Genomic DNA, 18,873 nt, shown 5'->3' with positions numbered 1-18,873 from the left:
TCAGTAGTTCAAATAGAATATCACAGAAGCTCAAGGGAACCCACCTTGAAGAAGCACAAGTTGAAAGGCCAGGGCGAGTGAGTTGAGGTCAACTTAAAAAGGGGGTAAAATAGCACCCCAAGTTAAGAAGCACCACAATTGGCAAAAGGTAGATGTACACCAAGCCCCACAGTACCTGTGAACTGAAGAATGTGTTCCAGGTGGATGCCTTCCTGTTGCAGTGTAGCAAACACTTGTTCCTGATCTGTGGTCATGGTGACGAAAGGGAGGACATCTGGAGGGCTTCTGCGGCAGCACTTGAGAGAAATGCTCTGCAGCAAAGGTCGATTAAGCAGCCTTTTGTGGTTTAATCGCCTTTATCTCAGCACCAAAGAAGAACACCCAACTCTGGTTAGATGTTACTTGATCCCTCGGTCCTGGACTCTGGATGAAGATTTCCTGCTTCTGTAGGGTACTCTGGATGCCCACAAAGTTTTGGCCAGGTTCGCACTTCCGAAGACAATGCACTATATAATGGTCAGGGGTCTGTGTCTCCGGGCTTAGGGATTCTGCAGCCTTGGAAAGTCACAAACAAAAACTGGGTCAGAACAGCTGCAGGGCTTCACCGGGCACTTTGCGGTCCAGAAGAGTGCTGCTCGCATCTATTCACGTCTTCGTCAGATGTTGTCCTCCAGTGTTCGACTGCCTCTAGTCCCAAAAACTTCACCTTTTAAGCAGGTTCCCATTCATTCACAGCTCTAGGCTGTCAATCACCCAGCAGGGTGGCTGTCCTCCAGGACAGCCAGCCAATCAGAACTTGTTTCACTCAAGTCACACCTAGAGACAAAGGACATGGAAGTTTCGGGAACCTCCCACACTTCCTGCCTTTCCAGACACAGCGGAGCCTGGGCAGGCTTCAGGCTGAAGCCCGCCAGAGGCAGAATGCAAAAAGGACTCAAACCCAATTCAAATAACAGTAAAAGACCAGACTTTGAGAAAATGGTCACTGTTGGGGGCTGTACTGCAGCTGAGAAATCAGCCCGCAGATACACGGCACAATGTAGTAAAAAAGGAAACCACTACCACCAGCCATTCAAGTTAGTTAGTGTAAAAGAAGGTTACATGGGAAGTGGGATAAAGGAGTTACTATGTAACCCCCTAACACTTAACACACAGTGGTGTGTGCTGGGCCCACAAAAGAAAGGGCGAGACAGGAGTCGGCTTACTATTCTTGGGAACAGTAGTTCAGCAAAGAAAATATAGTTAAACATGTAGGAGTCCAAGGGACCTCTCAGTGGCACTGCACAAAAGGTGCAGTGTCTCAATGCGAAAAGCGGATGCCTATGGAGTTGACCAGACTCCATTAAACAGCAAAACACACGAGTGAGAAAAATGTTGCACTGACTCAGGAGTTAAAATGAAAAAGGCCAGAGTACAGCAAAAGAGCAGGGGGTCTCGAAGGTTAAAGGGAATTGGCACATAAATGAAAATTCTTCCTAGCAATCCACAATTGGAAAGAAATGCACGGAGAAAAAGACATGCAATTGGCCATCAAATTGGACTTGAAAGGCTTGACATAAATTGCCACCAGTTTTACAAATACAGCCAACTAGTTCCCTATGCTTTTAAATGAATAATGTATTTCAACTGCATTGCATTACAGATCAGCTACTCATTTCTTCTGAAGAGAAGCGTTGTGCACTGCAGAGCCACCCTAAAGCAAGAAGTGTGGCACATTGAAGAAGTTAGATATCATGGATATCAATATTAACCAGACTTTGATGTTAGAGCTGTTGAAAGACATTAAAGTAGGCCCTCTCTGTCACTTACCATTCTTAAATGCCAGGAATTCAAAGACGCTATGAACGATGGAAACCACAATGGTCACAGCCAGGAGGTACGGGTTGGTCTCAATCAGTGCCACCTGACAAACAAAATGCAATATCTAATCAGTAAACATAAGATCTCTGAAAAGAGCCCTCACAGAGGTACATTTAAAGAAATAACAATAGAATCAACAAAGACTTCAGATTGCTTTTCCCAGGTCGCTCTGGGAGCTCCCCAATAAGCAATGAAAATGGGGCCCCTGTATAGGGAAAACCAAATTGCATGTCTGAAGGAAGGAAAATGGCATCAGTAACAATGAAGGGATCGCCAGTGATAACTAAGTAAAGGAGAACGTAATCTATGATGAGCAACCATTCTTTGAAAAGGGTTAACACAGTGTACCTTGGAGTGCAGCAAAATTTCAGTAATGTGAAGATTTTATATGACTGATCACTCACAGGATCTTATGGAATAACGTGGCACCAACAATAGCTCTCCACCGAGGATGTAAACCCCAGATCAATAACCTCATGTGTACATTGTGCTATTAGAACATTATTTTAAAAGAAAACAATTACAATCTGAGACAATCACATACTAAAGTCTTTATTATACCACATAAGACCTTGAGATAAACAGGATAAGTAGGTCTGCGCTCTCTCTGCATCACCAGAACGAACAGAGTCCTCTTTGGCATGTTTCGCAAACTGGCATGGACCATCTTGCCTATCTGACTATGGAAGGCTTTGTGGGTTGCCCTCAATAGTGAACTATTTATTATAGGGAAGTAAGTGTTCATTCTCCTGAAAGGTATCCACCTTATTCAAAGACTGTGCATGGGGAGCTAGAAGAGAAATAAAGGACATTATAAAAAAGGCTTCTCATAGAAGTTTGCCTGACTTGCAAACTATGAATTAATGCTGCAAAATATGGGTAGAACGCTGTTAAGAAAGATTCCTCTTTAGTGCACCTTTCCTTCCATTTATAAGCACCCCAAACGTTTTGCTTTTACTTTTGTATCTGACCCGTTTTTTACAGTGCAGTGAAGCCTTAACTTTACTGCACTGATGTTTAGGCTGTCAGTACTGGGAATCATGCTTTCCCTTAGACTAGTTACTTTTTTACTACTTTTAGTAACTTATATCATGTGTTAGGCAAGATTGTATGTAGTAACCATGTGGGAGACTACACCAGTCTTGTCCTCCTGACAATAGGGAACCCAACCTTTGGTATAGGCCTGTGCTACACAAGTTGGTAGAGTGACTGAGCAGTCAGGCTTATCTCAAGAGGGGTCAATGCGAGCTGTAGAGGTGCAACATAGAGATTCACAGTTACAGGTATTCAAATAACACGTATACTCCAGGTTTCTTATTAAAATATGTATTCATTTAATCAGTCAGTTATAAAAGAAGCCTTCTTCAGAAAAGGCAATATGCAACAACAAAATACACTTCAAAAATACACTCCTTCAGTTTCAATTAAGTACGTAGATACCCTTTTGGGATGTCACACTTCATACAACCGAAGGGGACTTCAATAGTTAGGACACTGTGGACACTGATATCACTTTAACACTTGATGCAATACTCGAGTTATGGAAAAAAGTAAGGTTAGGGAAGGAAACAAAGGCTACCAATTTTTACTGAACAGGTAAGTACTTTACAATCCCCCAATTAAGTATAGGTTAACCCTTTCCCAGCTACACAAGTAACTTATCTATGACTTTTGGTGGGGCAGAAAAACAGAAGGTCAAAAGATCAGAAGAGTATGCAGGGAGCCAGGACAGCCAATGTCTATTGAGCAAATTCTAGGGGAGCTGAGCCACTTCTGCAAGATAGCACAAAGGTCTTGCACAACGTTATTTAGAGAGTTTGTTGAAAATAATCACTGTTGGGCCACAAGCTGGGAGGCTTGTAAAAAGCAAAGATGCAAGCAACTCTGAAAAAGGTAGCCACTGCAAGTCTCCAGTGAGAACAAGCAAGCTACACACAAGAGGCAAGTAACCCTAGACAGTTGTTAGGAAGAATTCTCATAAATGTGGTAATCCCTCTCTACCTTAGAGTTCCCCAGCTCTGCTGACCTTTGGGACTTTGTACTTTTAATTCTGTTTGTTTTTTGTGTTGGTTTCTTTTTGATTATGGAGTTTTAGACAACTCCATAGGCATCATCTTTTCATGTGTGTTACACAGCACCCTCAGTGCAGTGACACAGGGAAGCTTTTTAGGCTACCCCAAGGTTTAAATACCTTCTCTGGGATAAACTACTGTTTCCCAGAGAACATAAAGTTAAATCGACTTTACTAGTCTTTTTAAATTCCTAGACCCAGCACACACTATCTTACAATAGAGTGCTGGGGCGGGGGGGATACCTAGTATCCCCCATGTCTAGAATCTCATGTAGCAGTCAAATGCTACCCTTTCCCATCGAAATGGCTGGTGGCAGTGGTTTTACAACAAACTACCACAATTTTTCCCGACCGCTAGCTAAAAATCGCAGGAGCCATGTTTTTCAAGATGGCGCCTTAAGCCCCTTTGTTTAAACAGGTCCCAGTCTTCTTTTTTCACCATTTCTTTTTGGAAAGGTCCTTCTAGTGTTTGTCTCTGCGCTCTAAACTAGGTTTGGTCCCTTTGTTTCTATACCTTTGGCGGGCTTCCGGCCTGAAGACCGCCTCTGGCGTCCGAGTGTCTGGGGTGGGCAGGAAGGGAGGGAAGTGCCCGAATCAACACATTCATCTCGACAGAGATGCTCCTTCAAGGACGACTTCTTCCTTTGGTCCTACCAACTCAATCAACTCGTAAGCCACCTGGATACCATTCTCGGAGCTGGTTAGGATTAACCAGGGAGAAGGACACCAGCTTGTGTGCTTGAAGAAACAGCAACCGGAATCGAAGATTTGCCATTTTGCCAGCTTTGTGACCAGTCCCTGTGTAGTGCACGAGTCCCGACGTCCTCCCTCTTGACCCCAAAACTGAGGCTAAGGAACAGTGAGATCTGCAGGAACTGCCAGGAGCCAACGTCTTCAGCTGCATCTTTTGCTTCATACTAAGGTACTGTGCCAACCCGATTGAAAGAGAACTCTTGCGGTGAAGGTTTGTGGAACTTTCCCAACTTGCAGGCCTAATCAGCTTGTGACCCAACATATGATCCTTTTTCGTACAAACTACTTCTGAGAACTTTTGCAAAGACTTTACCGTTTACGACAAAAATTGCTCTTTCCTATCCAAGACACTAGCCCATTGACTTTGGCCTAGGCCTATTGAACTGAATCGAGTCCTCTAGTGAACTATAACTATTTGCACTACATAAGAAAGTATTTGTGATCTATTCTATTAACTTGTGCCTTTGTCCCCCTATTTAAAGTGACTGAATTGCCATTTTACTCCTATTTCAGGGGAGCCTAATTTACTTAGAAACGTATTGGTTTGGTACTGAAGTGTATTTGTGTATGATATTAAGTTGCCTCCTTCTACAGAATGTTTTCTAAATGACTAAAATTAATAAGTGTTTTACTAAGAAACCTTGAATGTAAGTGTCTACTTTAACCACTGTGATTTTAAGACCTCTGTGTAACCTCTTTTACTGCCCACATTGCCTCTTGAGATAAGCCTGGCTGCTCAGCTCGCTACCAGAAACTGTGTAGTACAGACTTATAAGGTAAGGTAGGTTTTGCTTACACCTGTAGTCCTAATTGTATGTGGTGGTCCCAGAGGTTACAGCATGCAATTCTGCCTAACAATTGGGCCTTTTGCCTAGAAAAGAAAATAGTTACTTGTAAAAGAGTTGGTTGGTAAATGTAACTAAGAGTGAACAGTTACAAAAGTTCTTACTTACCTTGGATGTGTAATGCACTATTCTTAAAAGGTATGGTTAACATCTTTCTTTCCTTAGAACTGTTTTGCCATTGGAATAGAAAGTAGATGTGAAGGTATATTACTCACCTGTGATTAGGTTGTGCCTCTTCCCAAAAGTAATGTGTTGGTTTCACCAGATTATTCCTCCAGGGTAGTTGTAGGAGTGTCTTCTAACTGTTGACATCACCAGAATAGTCCTGTTGGGCTAATTGTAGGATTGTCCCCCAACTGGGTCTTGCTTCCCCTTGACTTGCTGTTAGCCAGTCCAGAATAAGTCTGTATTAGGCTGTTGCCTACCTAGAATAACTGAGTCCTTCAGTAAAGTGTAACATTAGGGTTTACTTTGCCTGTGCTATCTAACCCAGAGTCTGTGGTTCTAACTGTCCCTTACAAGTCCTACATCATTCAATTGTATAGTTGGAAAAGATCCTACCTGGACTCCTTGAGAGATTAAAAAAAAGTATATGGGTTTTACTTACCTTGAGTTACCTGTGTGCCAAGTTACCCAGAGCTACTGCTTATCTCAATCTGTTTCACTGATCTCAAAAGCACCTGCAATTGAATATTAAATCATTAAGTTTTACTCACCTAATATAACTATCACAAAAGTAGTTCTAGGATTTCACTGTACCTAGATTAAGTGTTCCACTGTTCACAAAAGTATATTGTCAGTGGACTGATTATGTAATTTATACCGAGAGTCCCTGTACAACTGGTAGGGTCTACTTCCCTTGCATTACTGAATGTAATTGTGAAAGTAACCATTTTTTTTTTTACTCCCCAAGAATAGGTGCGACCTATACTGAATGTGTATGAAAAGGTGTTGACTTCCCTAGAACTACTGTTAGGTATTCCAAATAAGGTTTATACTTTAGTCTGTACCTTCAAGTATAGTGTTGTGTTTTTACAATTGTGATTTCATATAATGTGTTGGTACGTATTTACCCCCAGATTTATCTGGCCCTTCCTGTATTTAAATGATTTATTTTTATATACAGTGTTTCTTTGGACCATTTGTATTACAATTTCATTTGTACTGATTCTACAGCCCTCTCTCCCTCTTCAGATAAGCCTGACTGCTCTGCCTACGCTACCATGAACTCGGATGTTACAGCCTTATATGAGTGGAGTTTTGTACTGACTCAGTTGAATCGTTTTACTAAGCCCTTAGTTGGACTACAGAAGAAAACAGTCCCAACAGTCATCCTCATCCAATGAGGCTGGAGCAGAAATCTGATCGCCACAATTGGCGCCTCAGGCCCCAAAAGGCACTGTTGGCTGTGCAACAGGAGTATTTTCCACAGGGCACAGTGGAGGCAGATGAGGAAGCCCCACAGGAAGTGGTGGAGGGGGCACTACCGGGACTTGCATAGGGATTTCCGGAGCACGGGCTGGTTCAGGTGGCTTAGAATACATTTCCTTAAATAAATCCTTAAAGTACGCCTTCATGGAATCAGAATACATTAGCGTCTGAAACTTTCCAAAAAACACATCCTCAGATGAAGGCAAGGTGCTGGAGTGGGTAGAGGCCGCTCGGAACGGGCATACCCCCAGGACCGTAAAGAGGATGGTTGCCAGGGTGGTCCCCCACCAACTGGATCCACGTAAGTCAAAAGGCACAGACGTAGGAGGGAGCGAGACTGTATGCAGCAGCGCAGTCTGAGCACGCCAATCCATTGGAGGATGGAACGGGTTCTTTTTATCCACAAAACGTGGAAAAGGCTGCTCTGCCCCAAAAACAGGCCCCTCAGCACCAGCCGTGGTAAACCTTGGTTTAAGAGAGGCCATCAGATAATATTATCCCCACCAATAATATCGCCATATATATGGTCGTGGGGTAAGGCCATAGGTGATATTAGTTGCGATAATTTATGGGGTTAATGGGGTGTCCCCTGCTCCATTAAAAAAATTATGGGGATTGCAGGGGTGTCCCCTGCAGATTCCATGGCTCAATATCGCCGCAAAAATATGGCAATATTCTTGTATGACTATTTTTGCAGGGATATTAACACACGGAACATAAGAGAAGTAGTCAAAATGGCCATGTGGGGGATGGACTGCCATTTTGTCAACGCCCAAGGCGAACTGCGTCACAGGTGTAACTGAGGCCGTGGTCACCACAGGGGAGTCAGGGGTCTTATGTTCCATTTTAGCCTTGTGACAAGGAACCTCGGCAGAGCCGGTGCTAGCAGGTGTAAGGTGCTCAACATCGGTTCCAGAGGTCTGAGTGTGGGAAGTCTTCGAGTCACCCCCTGAAGCCAGACCCCTCAAAGGGGGTCCCTCAATCTATCTGGTCTTAGATAAAGCCCCAAGAAGGGGGACCTCTGGGATAACCCTGGTACGTTTAGTCACCGTGAGAGGGACCTCAAGCCGAGTCTCGGTACACTTCGTTCCATATGTGGAAACCTCAGGGCTGACCTCGGTGACAACAGCCCCAAAAGTACTGTGCCCAACTTGAGCCCCCAAAAGGGGAACCTCTAATGAAGATACAGTTTTGGCAGCCCCTTTTCAGGGGTCCTCGGATGTAACTCCAGAGCGCCGGTTAGATCCCTTTCGGGACACCTTAGGAAGATCGCTGGTAACAGAGCCGCTTGAGCCCCTCCCGGACCCAGACAAACCCGGGAAGGAGTCCCCTGGCCGGGGTGCCCTAAAAAGGAACAAACTTACCAGCCGTTTCCTTTTTTCTTCAACGAACTGCTGTAAATGTGATGGAGGAGGGCGTTGAAACCCCTCCTCCCACCTGACAGACGCTTTGGCCTGGAACACCATTGGGACTCGGGCTTCTACTGCGACTCCCCCTCCGCCCGGGCACTCCTGGCAAACAGAGTTGGGATCCATTTGCACGATGTACAGGACACGAATCCCAGATGCTCCGGCATAGACAGAAGAAAGATGACTGGAACCGGAGAAGGAATGAAGGACAAGGGAACAAAAAGCAAAATATTCCCTGTGATGCAAGTGTGTCCAACTACAACCACACGGAGCAAAGCACTGAAGGGCGATGCACAGGGCGTAGATCAGGAAAGCAGGGCTAGGTTCAAGTGCGGTGGCCCAGCATAAAAATACAAGGACAAAGCCTGCCCCTCACCTTTTAGGGGGCCCAGGCCCTCAACACCATCTGGCTAGCCTAGCACCGCCAGCCAGCACCGCACTTCCTAGACGACAGAGCAGAGGCCCTGCCTCTCCCCTGCCTCAGTTGAAAAGCGGGGGAGATACCCAGACCTCCACCAGCAACGCAGCGGGCCCTTGTCACCACCTCGCACTACTTGCACTCCGGGCCACCAGATACCCGCGTAAACCGGCGGAGGAGCCCACGATCCATGTTGAAGCCCACCCCCCCACCTTCAAGACAACGCTTCTACCAGTCTCCTGGGGCGTCCCGGCCCACCTCCTCACCTAAAGCTTGCCTTCCTCTCCCGTGAGCCCCACGCCAGCAACCTTCAGAACCAACGCGCCGGAGCTCCAAGCGGCACCCTTGCGGAGGCTCACATAGCGGCCTCCCTGACTCACCTGCAGCCTCAAGACTGGCCACCATGTCCAAGCAAACAAAAGCCAGCAAACACGGGGACATAGCCACCATGCTTAATGCCGCAGACAAAGGGAAGAGATCTGACCTTCCCGGCCCCTCTGCGCAGGTCCACCAAGAGGAGGGCGATCCCCCGGCCACCAGAAGGGACCTGCTAGCATTCATGGCAGACATCAAAGCTGAATTCAGATCCTGCATGACAGAACTCTCCTCCAAACTGGATCAAACCGACCACAGAGTAAGGTCGAGGACCGTTCCCAAGATCAGGCATCCATGCTGGGCGAGATCCAGCAAGCAGTGAGGGCCCTGCAAGACAAGTGCAAAATCTTGGAGTTTAAACAAGAAGATTTGGAAAATAGGGCCCACCGCAATAAGCTTCGAATCCGGGGGATCCCATCCTCAGTCCCGGACAAAAAGCTAGCGGAATATGTGGGGGACTTCTTCCAAGCCCTTCTCCCAGACCTGGACAAATCCCTATTATTTCTTGACCGCACCCACAGGCTGCACCCACGTCGGGGAGTTGCTTCAGACTTCCCTCCAGATGTTATCACCATGGTCCACTTCTTCTCCACGAAAGAGGCCATCTCAGCCATTAGTCGCTCCTAAGACGGAATCTCTTTTCAGGGCGAGCCTCTCCAGATCTACCAAGACCTCTCGCTGCTAACCCTCCAGTGGAGAAAAGCACTCCGACCCCTGGCCATCTTCCTCCAAGAGCGACAGGTCCGATATAGGTGGCTCTTCCCAACAGCCCTACAATTTTTATACAACAGTATCCTGCGAAGGATTAGCCACCTGGAAGATGCCAGCAAGATCATGCATCCAACCGGCCCTGAGCAGGCCACCTCAGCGAGCTCAGACGCGATCGGGATCCCAGAGGCTGCCTCAGCTCCGCAGCCTAGACGATCCTTGTGGTCGAGAGCCCCACGAAACAACAAGAGGAGATAAACACCCCCGGGGCTTCTCCACAGGATCCAGGGGCGCATCAACGGACTAAGCGCCCAGCTCCCCGATGCATCAACCCATCATGCCCGACTTAGCCGCCAGCATTGCTTCCTTAACACGGCGGCCCTCACCCACGGTCCATGCCCATTCCAAGGTTCTTTCTATCTCTATGTCCTTGGAAGTTACCCAATTGACTCAACTGGCCCTGTTGGCCAGGGGTCTGGCCGCATACACAATGCTGCCTACCCCACCAGTTGGGGGCCCCTGTTAAAACCCCAAGAGCAGGACAACTCACACTTAGCCTTAACCTATGGCGGAAAATGATAGCCTAGCCCCCGGCCCTCTCCCACCAGGCACAAGCCACAGTGGGGTTGCAGGCTCCAGAGCATCAAACATTACAATGCCTTTCGCTAAATGTTAATGGGCTGAACTCCCCCTCTAAACGCAAATCAATCCTACAAAAGTTGCAAGACGATGGGGCCGGAGTGGCAATGCTCCAGGAAACCCACCTCCTCCCAGCAGACTTTGAGCGCCTTCGCTCACGCCCATTTCCTCATCAATTCTTTGCCTCAGGAGGATCCAAAAGGGGAGGTACAGCGATTCTTCTCAGGAAAGACTTAAACCCCCAGATCCTAGATTCTATCTCTTGCCCTGAAGGCCGCTTTGTGGCGGTTAAATGCCTCTTAATGGGGGATCTCTTCACCTTCCTTTCAGTTTACGCCCCCAACTCGGGTCAAGCAGACTTCTATGACTCTCTGGGCGCTTCCCTCACGGGCTTCACGGAGGGCCAAACAGTGATGGGGCGTGGGGGTGGGGGGACTTCAACGGAGTGCCAGATCCCACCAAAGACGAAAGCCAACCCCCCACCGCAGGAGACTTCACGCAAGCCCTCAGCCTCCTACGACTGTTCAGAACCCTGGATGTGGTGGACGCGTGGCGGATGCTCCATCCTACGAAAGGGACTTTTACTTCTTCTCCCATGTCTACTGAACTTTCGAGGATTGACCTCCTCTTAACCTCGCCCCAGACCCTCACATATGCCAACGAGGTCTCCATCGGCCTAAGAATCTTATCAGACCATGCACCAATAATCATGGAACTCCGAACCCAAAACCCCAGAGCCAACCCCACACGCAGATGGTCACTCTACGACCCGATCCTTAATGACATGCTGGTCAGGGACAGAATCGCAACCATCAAAAACTTCGTCGAGGAAAACCCGGTCACAGATACTTCCCCCGCAAACAATTGGTATGCCATGAAAGCTGTGATCAGGGGAGCCCTGATAGCACAAGGGGCAGCTTTCCACTGAAATCGCCGACAAACCCAGCTAGCCCTCGAGGAGGAGCTGCAAGTAGCAGAGGAGGCGCAGAAGAGGAAGGGGTGGTCCCCCAGGTCTCAACGTGCCATCCGCACAGCCAGTAAGAAACTTGAAGCCCACTACGCGGAACATACTGCACAACTAATGGCCAAGACTCGACAATTCTACTACGCCAAGAACAAGAAAGCTAACAAATTTCTCAAATTGGCCAAAGCAAGGCGTTCCAATACGATCGCGGGGCTACCCAACCGCCAGGGGAGAATGCACTACTCTGAGCAGGAGAAACAGCTGGCTACAGACCACATCACCCAAGTAATAACTGCACCCCCACGGGACCGGTCCGTAAAGAGGGAGTACCTGCGGGGAGCGGCCCTGCCTCAGCTGCCCCCCCGCAACGAGAGAGAGCCTAGAGGCCCCAATCACCGCCGAGGAGGTTGACAAAGCCATTAAGTCTCTTAAATCTTGGGCCCCAGGCCCAGACTGATGCTCCCCAAGATTCTACAAGATCTTCAAACCTCAATTAATCCCCACTAGGGTGACGCTCTTCAACTCATTTAAAGAGACAGGCGCGGTTACCCCCCTCAATGCAGCATTCCACGACAATCCTCCTCCCCAAGCCAGGGAAAGACCCGAGAGACCCAGCTTCATACAGGCCAATTGCTCTGATGAATATAGACGCTAACCTCTACTCCAAGATCCTGGCCAATCGCCCATCACACATTCCCCCGACCATAATTCACCCTGACCAAAAGGGCTTCATCCTGAACAGAGCGGCAGGGGACATCAGGCAAACCCTGAACCTGGTTCAAATAGCTCACCGACACTCCCAGGGCCTTGCACTGATGGCCCTAGATGCTACCAAAGCATTTGACAGAGTAGACTGGTCATTCATGGAGCTTACCTTAGAAGCCTTCGGCTTCGGTCCAACTATCCGAGCTGTGATAATGGCCAACTATAAATCCCCCAAAACCCTCCTGAGGATCAATGGTGCCTTATCAACCCCGATTCCTATGACCTGCTGGACGAGGTAGGGCTGCCCGCTGTCACCCCTTCCCTTTGCGCTAACAATGGAACCCTTTGCCCAAAGAGTCAGGCGGAATAAGCTCATTATACCCACCCCCCCCCCCCCCAAGTAGAGCCATCCCAACACAAAATTGCGTTATACGCCGATGACGTCCTTCTGTCGCTCTCAGGACCCATCGTCTCGGCGGAGCACGCCCTGGGCGAATTATCGAACTTTGGGAAGGTCACCGGCTTTGTGGTCAACTTCGCTAAATCGGTGGCCCTAGGCATCGGCCTCCAGCAGGAAGAACAAGAGGCCCTGTCCAGGCTGTGCCCAATCGCTTGGAAGAAATGATCCATTCCCTACCTGGGAGTCCACATCACGGCGGTCCCTCGAGACACATACCAGGGCAACTTCCCCAGATTGCTCCGGGAACTGGAGGGGGACCTAAAGCGCTGGGCCACTCAGGAAATCTCGCTAATGGGACGGATTACTGCTGCCAAAATTAACCTACTCCCAAGATTCCTCTACGCATGTTTCCCTCCCCTCCCCCCCCGCCGCCCTCGCAGTGGCGATCCCGAACTCAGCCCTCCAGGTTTTGCAGAGGAAAATGCTGAAGTTTATATGGAGAGGCAAAAAGGCCAGAATCCCCCACAAAACTCTCACTGGCAGCTCCACACTAGGGGAGATGGGGGTCCCCGACCTGCGGGTTTACAGGGCTGCAGCACAGCTAGAACACGTCCGGGCCTGGCAGATAATCTCAGACCGCCCTAGATGGATAGAACTAGAGCAAGCGCAACTTCCACTCCCCCTCCGATTTCTCCCACACGTTCAGCCCGCCCAGAGAGAGCACTGGGACAACCTCCTACTAACTACTAAGCACACCCTAAGCTCCTGGGACTGGGCTCTGAAACAAAAGGGAATCCCGAGAGGCCAAAAGCCCCCTCGCCCCAATTTTTCTCAATCCAATCTTTGCGCCAGGGATGTATCCACGCAATTTCCAGAACTGGATTGACGGCTGCCTTGAGACCCTGGAGCAACTGTACGTGGGAAACACTCCCCACACCTTTGAACAATGCAAGGCCGAGTTCCGACTCCAGGAAAAGGGCAGGTTCACCTACTGCCAGCTCCGTCACTAGTGCTCGCATCCCCAAACCCTCCAGGCTGCCATGCGTCCGCTTACTTCCCTGGAACTGACGCTTAAGGACCTACCAGCCTGGGGCAGGATCTCTTCCCTATATAGACGCTTCCTGGGGGACTTCCTAATCACTAGAACGCGAGGCATGGCCCAATGGGAGGCCGACCTGGGCCACCCAATTGACGACCAGACCTGGGTGGACATCTGGACACGCACCCACCTGTATCACCAACAAAGAATGCGCATACAAGCTCATGCAACGCTGGTACTACTCCTCCCTCAGACTACACCACATGAACCTGCGGGTGAACGCCGCCTGCTGGAGGGGATGCTCTCAACCTGGATCCTTCTTCCACATGTGGTGGTTGTGTCGAAAGATCCGGCAATTCTGGGAACGCTGCTTGGCGATGATTGAGCAAATCACCGGGTGGACACTCCCCCCTGGAACCTGAAACGGTTCTCTTGGGGGTCCCAACCCCCGGGACCTACCCCCGCTCAGGGAACAGAGCGAAACTGATAACGCAATGCCTGTTGGCAGGTAAAACTGTTCTAGCTCGCTTCTGGAAGGCCCCCCGACGGCCCTTGTATTGCCCCACTGGTGGAGCAAGCTATGGGACATCATGATCGCGGAAAAAGTGGCCGCGGCAAGGGCAGGGGTGCTGCACCGCTTCCAGAATGTCTGGGCCCCAGTGTTGGACTATGACCAGCGCTTCCCCGCTCTGACATTCAAACCGCTTAACGCGCAATGGGCCCTGAAGGATGGGGAACCTACCCGAGTTGCAGGGGCCTCGGAAGTGCCCATTGAACGTGGGAACTGGAGGAGTGCTGGAGGTTGGGGAAGAGGCGATGGGGGCTGGGGGGGATTGAGGGGGAGGCTGTGGGGTATGATATAAAAGTGAATTGTCATAAGTGTGTCCTTTATGCAATGTCATTGATAATTTGGTCCTGCCTTGGTTTAAAATAAATATATAAAAAAAAAAAAATACAAGGACAAAAAGAGTTACTTTTTTGATGCTTTAAAATGCTTCGGTCCCGCCCCAAAGGATGGAATGTCCCCCAAATATGGAGGAAAGGGGACAGGATGTAGGCGTAAGAATTTAAGAAAAAAATCACTTTAGGTTCACAAGCTGTTAAGCCTGTGAGAGAGTTGAAACCAACTCGGAAGAGGTAAGCCAATGCAAGTGAGAAGAGCACGGCTAAAGGCAATAAGGTAAGTACCCCCAAGCCTAAACAGTACCTCTAGTTTGAAGGAGTGGTCCAGCTGGATTCTGTCTTGCTACAGCGGTGCAGACCCTGGTTCCTGAGCCTCAGTCGTGGGGACAAAAGGGAGGATGACTGGCGGTCCCCTCAGGCTGTACTTGGGCGGCCGTCTGCAGCTACGGGGTCTTTTCGGTTCAGCGGCACTTTGCAGTTTCAGCGCTTCGCAAACAGCACTGATGCGGATCTCGGAAACCAGTTGGACTCTCTTCACTCCCTCGGTCCTGTACTCTGGTGAGGGGACTCTGGATCTGGAGGTCCTGCTTCTGGAGGGAGTCTCCTGGTGCTTCCAGCCGGATTCGTTCTGCAGAAGTTGCACTCTACTACGGAAACTCGATCCCGGGTATTGGGCTCACACAGCAACGGAGAAGCACAACTAGTCTGGGATGATGGTCCAGTGGAGTTAGTCTCGGGGACAAGCTTTTCTGGAGCTTCTCTGGCGAGGTGAAAAAAAAAAAAAAGGTCAGCACAGCAGCAGGGCTTCACCGGGCAATTCCAAGGTCCAGGAGGTTGTAGCAAGCTTTGTTCACTGTGTCTTCGTCTGGTGTTTCTCCCAGCTCCCAGTGGTTGACTCTGCTTGTAGTCCCAAAACTCACTTTTTAAGCAGGTTTCTCCCATTCATGCACAGCCTAGGCTGTCAATCACAGCAGGGTGGCTGTCTTGCAAGGACAGCCAGTCAATCAGGACTAGTTGCATTAAGGCCTCCCTAGAGACAAAGGCCATAGGATATTCGGAATCCTGCCTTTCCAGAAACACTAAATCCTGCCAAAGGCAAGACAAACAAAGGGCTCAAATCTGTCTCAACGCACAGAGTAAAACCCAAGAAAAACCTCACAAACAAGAAAATGGCGAAAAAAAGAAGACTGGCCATTTTGACAAAATGGTCACCAATAGGTGATTTATTGCAGCTGAGGGTACAGTCTGTGGTAGAAAAGCACAATGGTAGGAAAAAGTTAACCACTGCCACCAGCCATTTAAAGTAGTGAGGTTAACATAAAAATGTTACATGGAAAAGTAGGATAAGGCACTACTAGGTAAGCCCCAGCACTCCACACAAGATGGTGTGTGCTGGACCTACAAATAGAGTTAAGTAAAGTCAATTTCACTTTACTATTCTTAGGAACTGTAGTTCACACAAGAAAAGGTATTTAAACCTTATGAGAAATCTAAAGGATGTCTCAATGACACTGCACTGAAGGTGCTGTGTGTCACCATACAAAAAGCGGATGCCTATGGAGTTATTCAGACTCCAAAAACAGTGAAAACAGGAAAATCCAAATCAGGTAAGACACGAGAGCAAGCAAAGTTCTCACTCACTCAAGAGTTAACATTAAAAAGTCCCAAGTCCAGCAAAATAGCTGGAAGTCTCCAAGGTGGGAGCAATTAAGCATTACAATGAAAATTCTATAAACAACCTTAGTAACTATTTTTATAAGATGTCAATCTATACTGGAACAGAGTATTGGGCACCCAGTTTTTCACATGCTTGAGTGAACCAAACACCAGTAGCTCTGTCTTAGCAATCTTAAGACAAACCGTTTCTTGCCATCCAAATTCGGATCTACTCATATATAGATGAGATATTCATAGCATCTTCACCATAGTCACTAAACTCAAAGATGAGTTGAGCATCATCTGTGTAATTGGTAAAATAGAGACCAAGGGAGTCTAAAAGATCACATAAAGGCCGAAAAAATATATTTTGCTTGGAGGCAAACAAGCCCCCTGGGGTACTCCACATGTAATGACCTCTGATTTAGAGAGTGTATTTCCCCAAACAATCGTAGCCGTCCTATTACTAAGAAATGCCTTGAACCAGTCAATACTGTCTGTAGAACATGAAACAATTTCTATCAACGTTGTAATCAATTTCTCATGGTCTACAAGGTTGAAGGCTGCTGAAAGCTCTAAAAGCATCAGCAGCACTGTTTTACTTTTGTCCACAACATTCCACATTTTGTTTTGCAAGTCAAGCAACACGCTTCCGGTGCTGTGGGACAACCTAAAACCAGACTGTCTGGACTGCAAGATGTACGAGTTTTCTAAATGTTTGTCAAGTTGTATGGTAGCAATTTTATCAATTATTTTCAGTAAAAAAGGAACATTCGTCATAGGCCTAAAATTGGAGTGGAATTTAGGATCTAAATTAGGTTTTTTAATTAGAGGGCTGTCACATTTATTATAATATCAGGCATGTTATCTGAAAAAGCAGCATTAATGAATCGAGCTAAAAATGGAGCAAACCACTCTGGATGTCCAAGAACAATTTTAGATGGAATGACATCTGTCTGACAAGTGGTGGAACGCATTTCTTTAAGGACCTTTAGTAGAAAGTCTACTGGTATAGCTTTAAAAGTAAAGGGTGCCTTAAGATGACACAGGGGCTCACCTAAAATGGTGGGAGTGGCAGGCTTGATTCTGCAAATTAGATCGTCGGCAATGTTTGATTGTGCCTTTTGCAAAAGCCTTCTGTACTGCCTGACAGTCCTAGGAGTACATTGATTTATACAAGCTTTGGGTTTTTCAAGCGTCCTAAGGATCTCAAATAATGTCTGTGTTATTCTTAGAGAGTGTATAATTTGAGTATTAAGGATATGCCAGGACGTCCATAACCAAAAGTCCATCTTCCTGTGTAAAAACCCATTTCCTTCCCTTACAATTTGACGTAAACTAAAAGGTTGATGAGTCTTCTTAATGCAGAAGAATGGCTCCCCGTTAGGGAGAATTTTCATTTCTGTGCACGAAAATCCTCCCACCTTAGAGACCCCCAGCTTTTTTTACTGGAATTAGGACTTTTTAACGCCTCAGTGAGTGGGACCTTTTTCTCACTCTCTCATGTGAGATTACCAGAGTTGGATATTGTGTTTTAACCATTTTTGGAGTCTGACAAACTCCATAGGTATCTGCTTTTTTTATGTTGATAAACAGCATCTTCAGTGCCATGTCACTGAGAAATCCTTTAGATTTCTCTTAAGGTTGAAATACTTTTCTTGGATGAACTACAGTTCCCAAGAAGAGTAAAGTGAAATTGCATTTACTTACCTTTTCTCTTTGTGGGTCCAGCACACACCATCTTAGGTGGAGTGTTGGGTGGTGGGGTTACTTAGTAGCCCCTTATCATACATTCTCATGTAACATTTTTATGATACCCTCACTACATTTAATGGCTGGTGGCAGTGGTTTAATTTTTCAGACCATTGTGCTTTTCTACAATAGGCTGAATGAACCCTCAGCTGCAGTACAGCACCCATGGGTGACCAATGTGTCTTAAATGGCCAGTCTTTTTTTGACATTTTCTGTTTGCGAGGTCTTTCTTGGCTTTTACTCTGTGCGTTGAGACAGGTGTGAGCCCTTTGTCTTGCCTTTGGTGGGCTTCAGCCCTTAAACCCACCACTGGCTCCAGTTTGTCTGGAAGGGCAGGAAGTGAGGGGGGTTCCCGAAACGCCACTGTCCTTCGTCTCTAGGTGTGCCTGCACAAAACCTGTCCTCATTGGCCGGCTGAAAGGACAGCAACCCTGCTGTGTGATTGACAGCATTGGCTGTGCAAGAATGGGAAAACTTGCTTAAAAGGAGAGGGTTTTGGGACTACAGTCAGGAGTTTACCACTGGAAGAAACATCCGAAGAAGAAACCATGAACAAAGCTCGCTGAAACCTCCTAGACCTTCAATTGCACAGTGAAGCCCTGCTGCTGTGCTGACCTACTATTCCCCCCTCAACAGAGAAGCACCAACGGAACGACTTCTCCCCTTGGGTTATTGGGACCAACTAACCCCGAGATGAACTCCACTTTGGCACAATCCCAGACTTGCTGTGCCTCTCCGTTGCTGCAGAAGCCCAATGCTAGGGGTTGAGTGTCCATAATCGAGTGCAACGTCTGCCGTGGAACAAAGCTGGGCAAAAGATCCAGGAGCCTCCTAAGGATTCCACAGAAGCAGGAAATCCTGATCCAGAGTCCCCTCACCAGAGTCCAGGACCGAGGGAGCAAGGAAAGTTCAACCAGAGATTTGTTCAGCATCAGTGCTGTTTGC

General features: G+C 47.7%; 1 protein-coding gene across 1 annotated transcript in view; it reads right to left on the bottom strand.

Annotated features, from left to right (window-relative positions):
• Window positions 1-18,873, bottom strand: part of CLPTM1 (CLPTM1 regulator of GABA type A receptor forward trafficking) — a 667,007-nt gene that overhangs the window by 382,584 nt on the left and 265,550 nt on the right. Inside the window, exon 9 of the mRNA XM_069644626.1 lies at window positions 1,810-1,903. Within this exon, the coding sequence (XP_069500727.1) occupies window positions 1,810-1,903 (94 nt within the window). The remainder of the gene's footprint in view (window positions 1-1,809; window positions 1,904-18,873) is intronic.

This window comes from Ambystoma mexicanum, chromosome 2p (assembly GCF_040938575.1).
Source record: "Ambystoma mexicanum isolate Mex_15411 chromosome 2p, UKY_AmexF1_1, whole genome shotgun sequence".
NCBI classification, from domain to species: domain Eukaryota; kingdom Metazoa; phylum Chordata; class Amphibia; order Caudata; family Ambystomatidae; genus Ambystoma; species Ambystoma mexicanum.
Note: the sequence above shows the minus strand (reverse complement) of the source record. Positions and strands in the feature narration are given on the sequence as shown.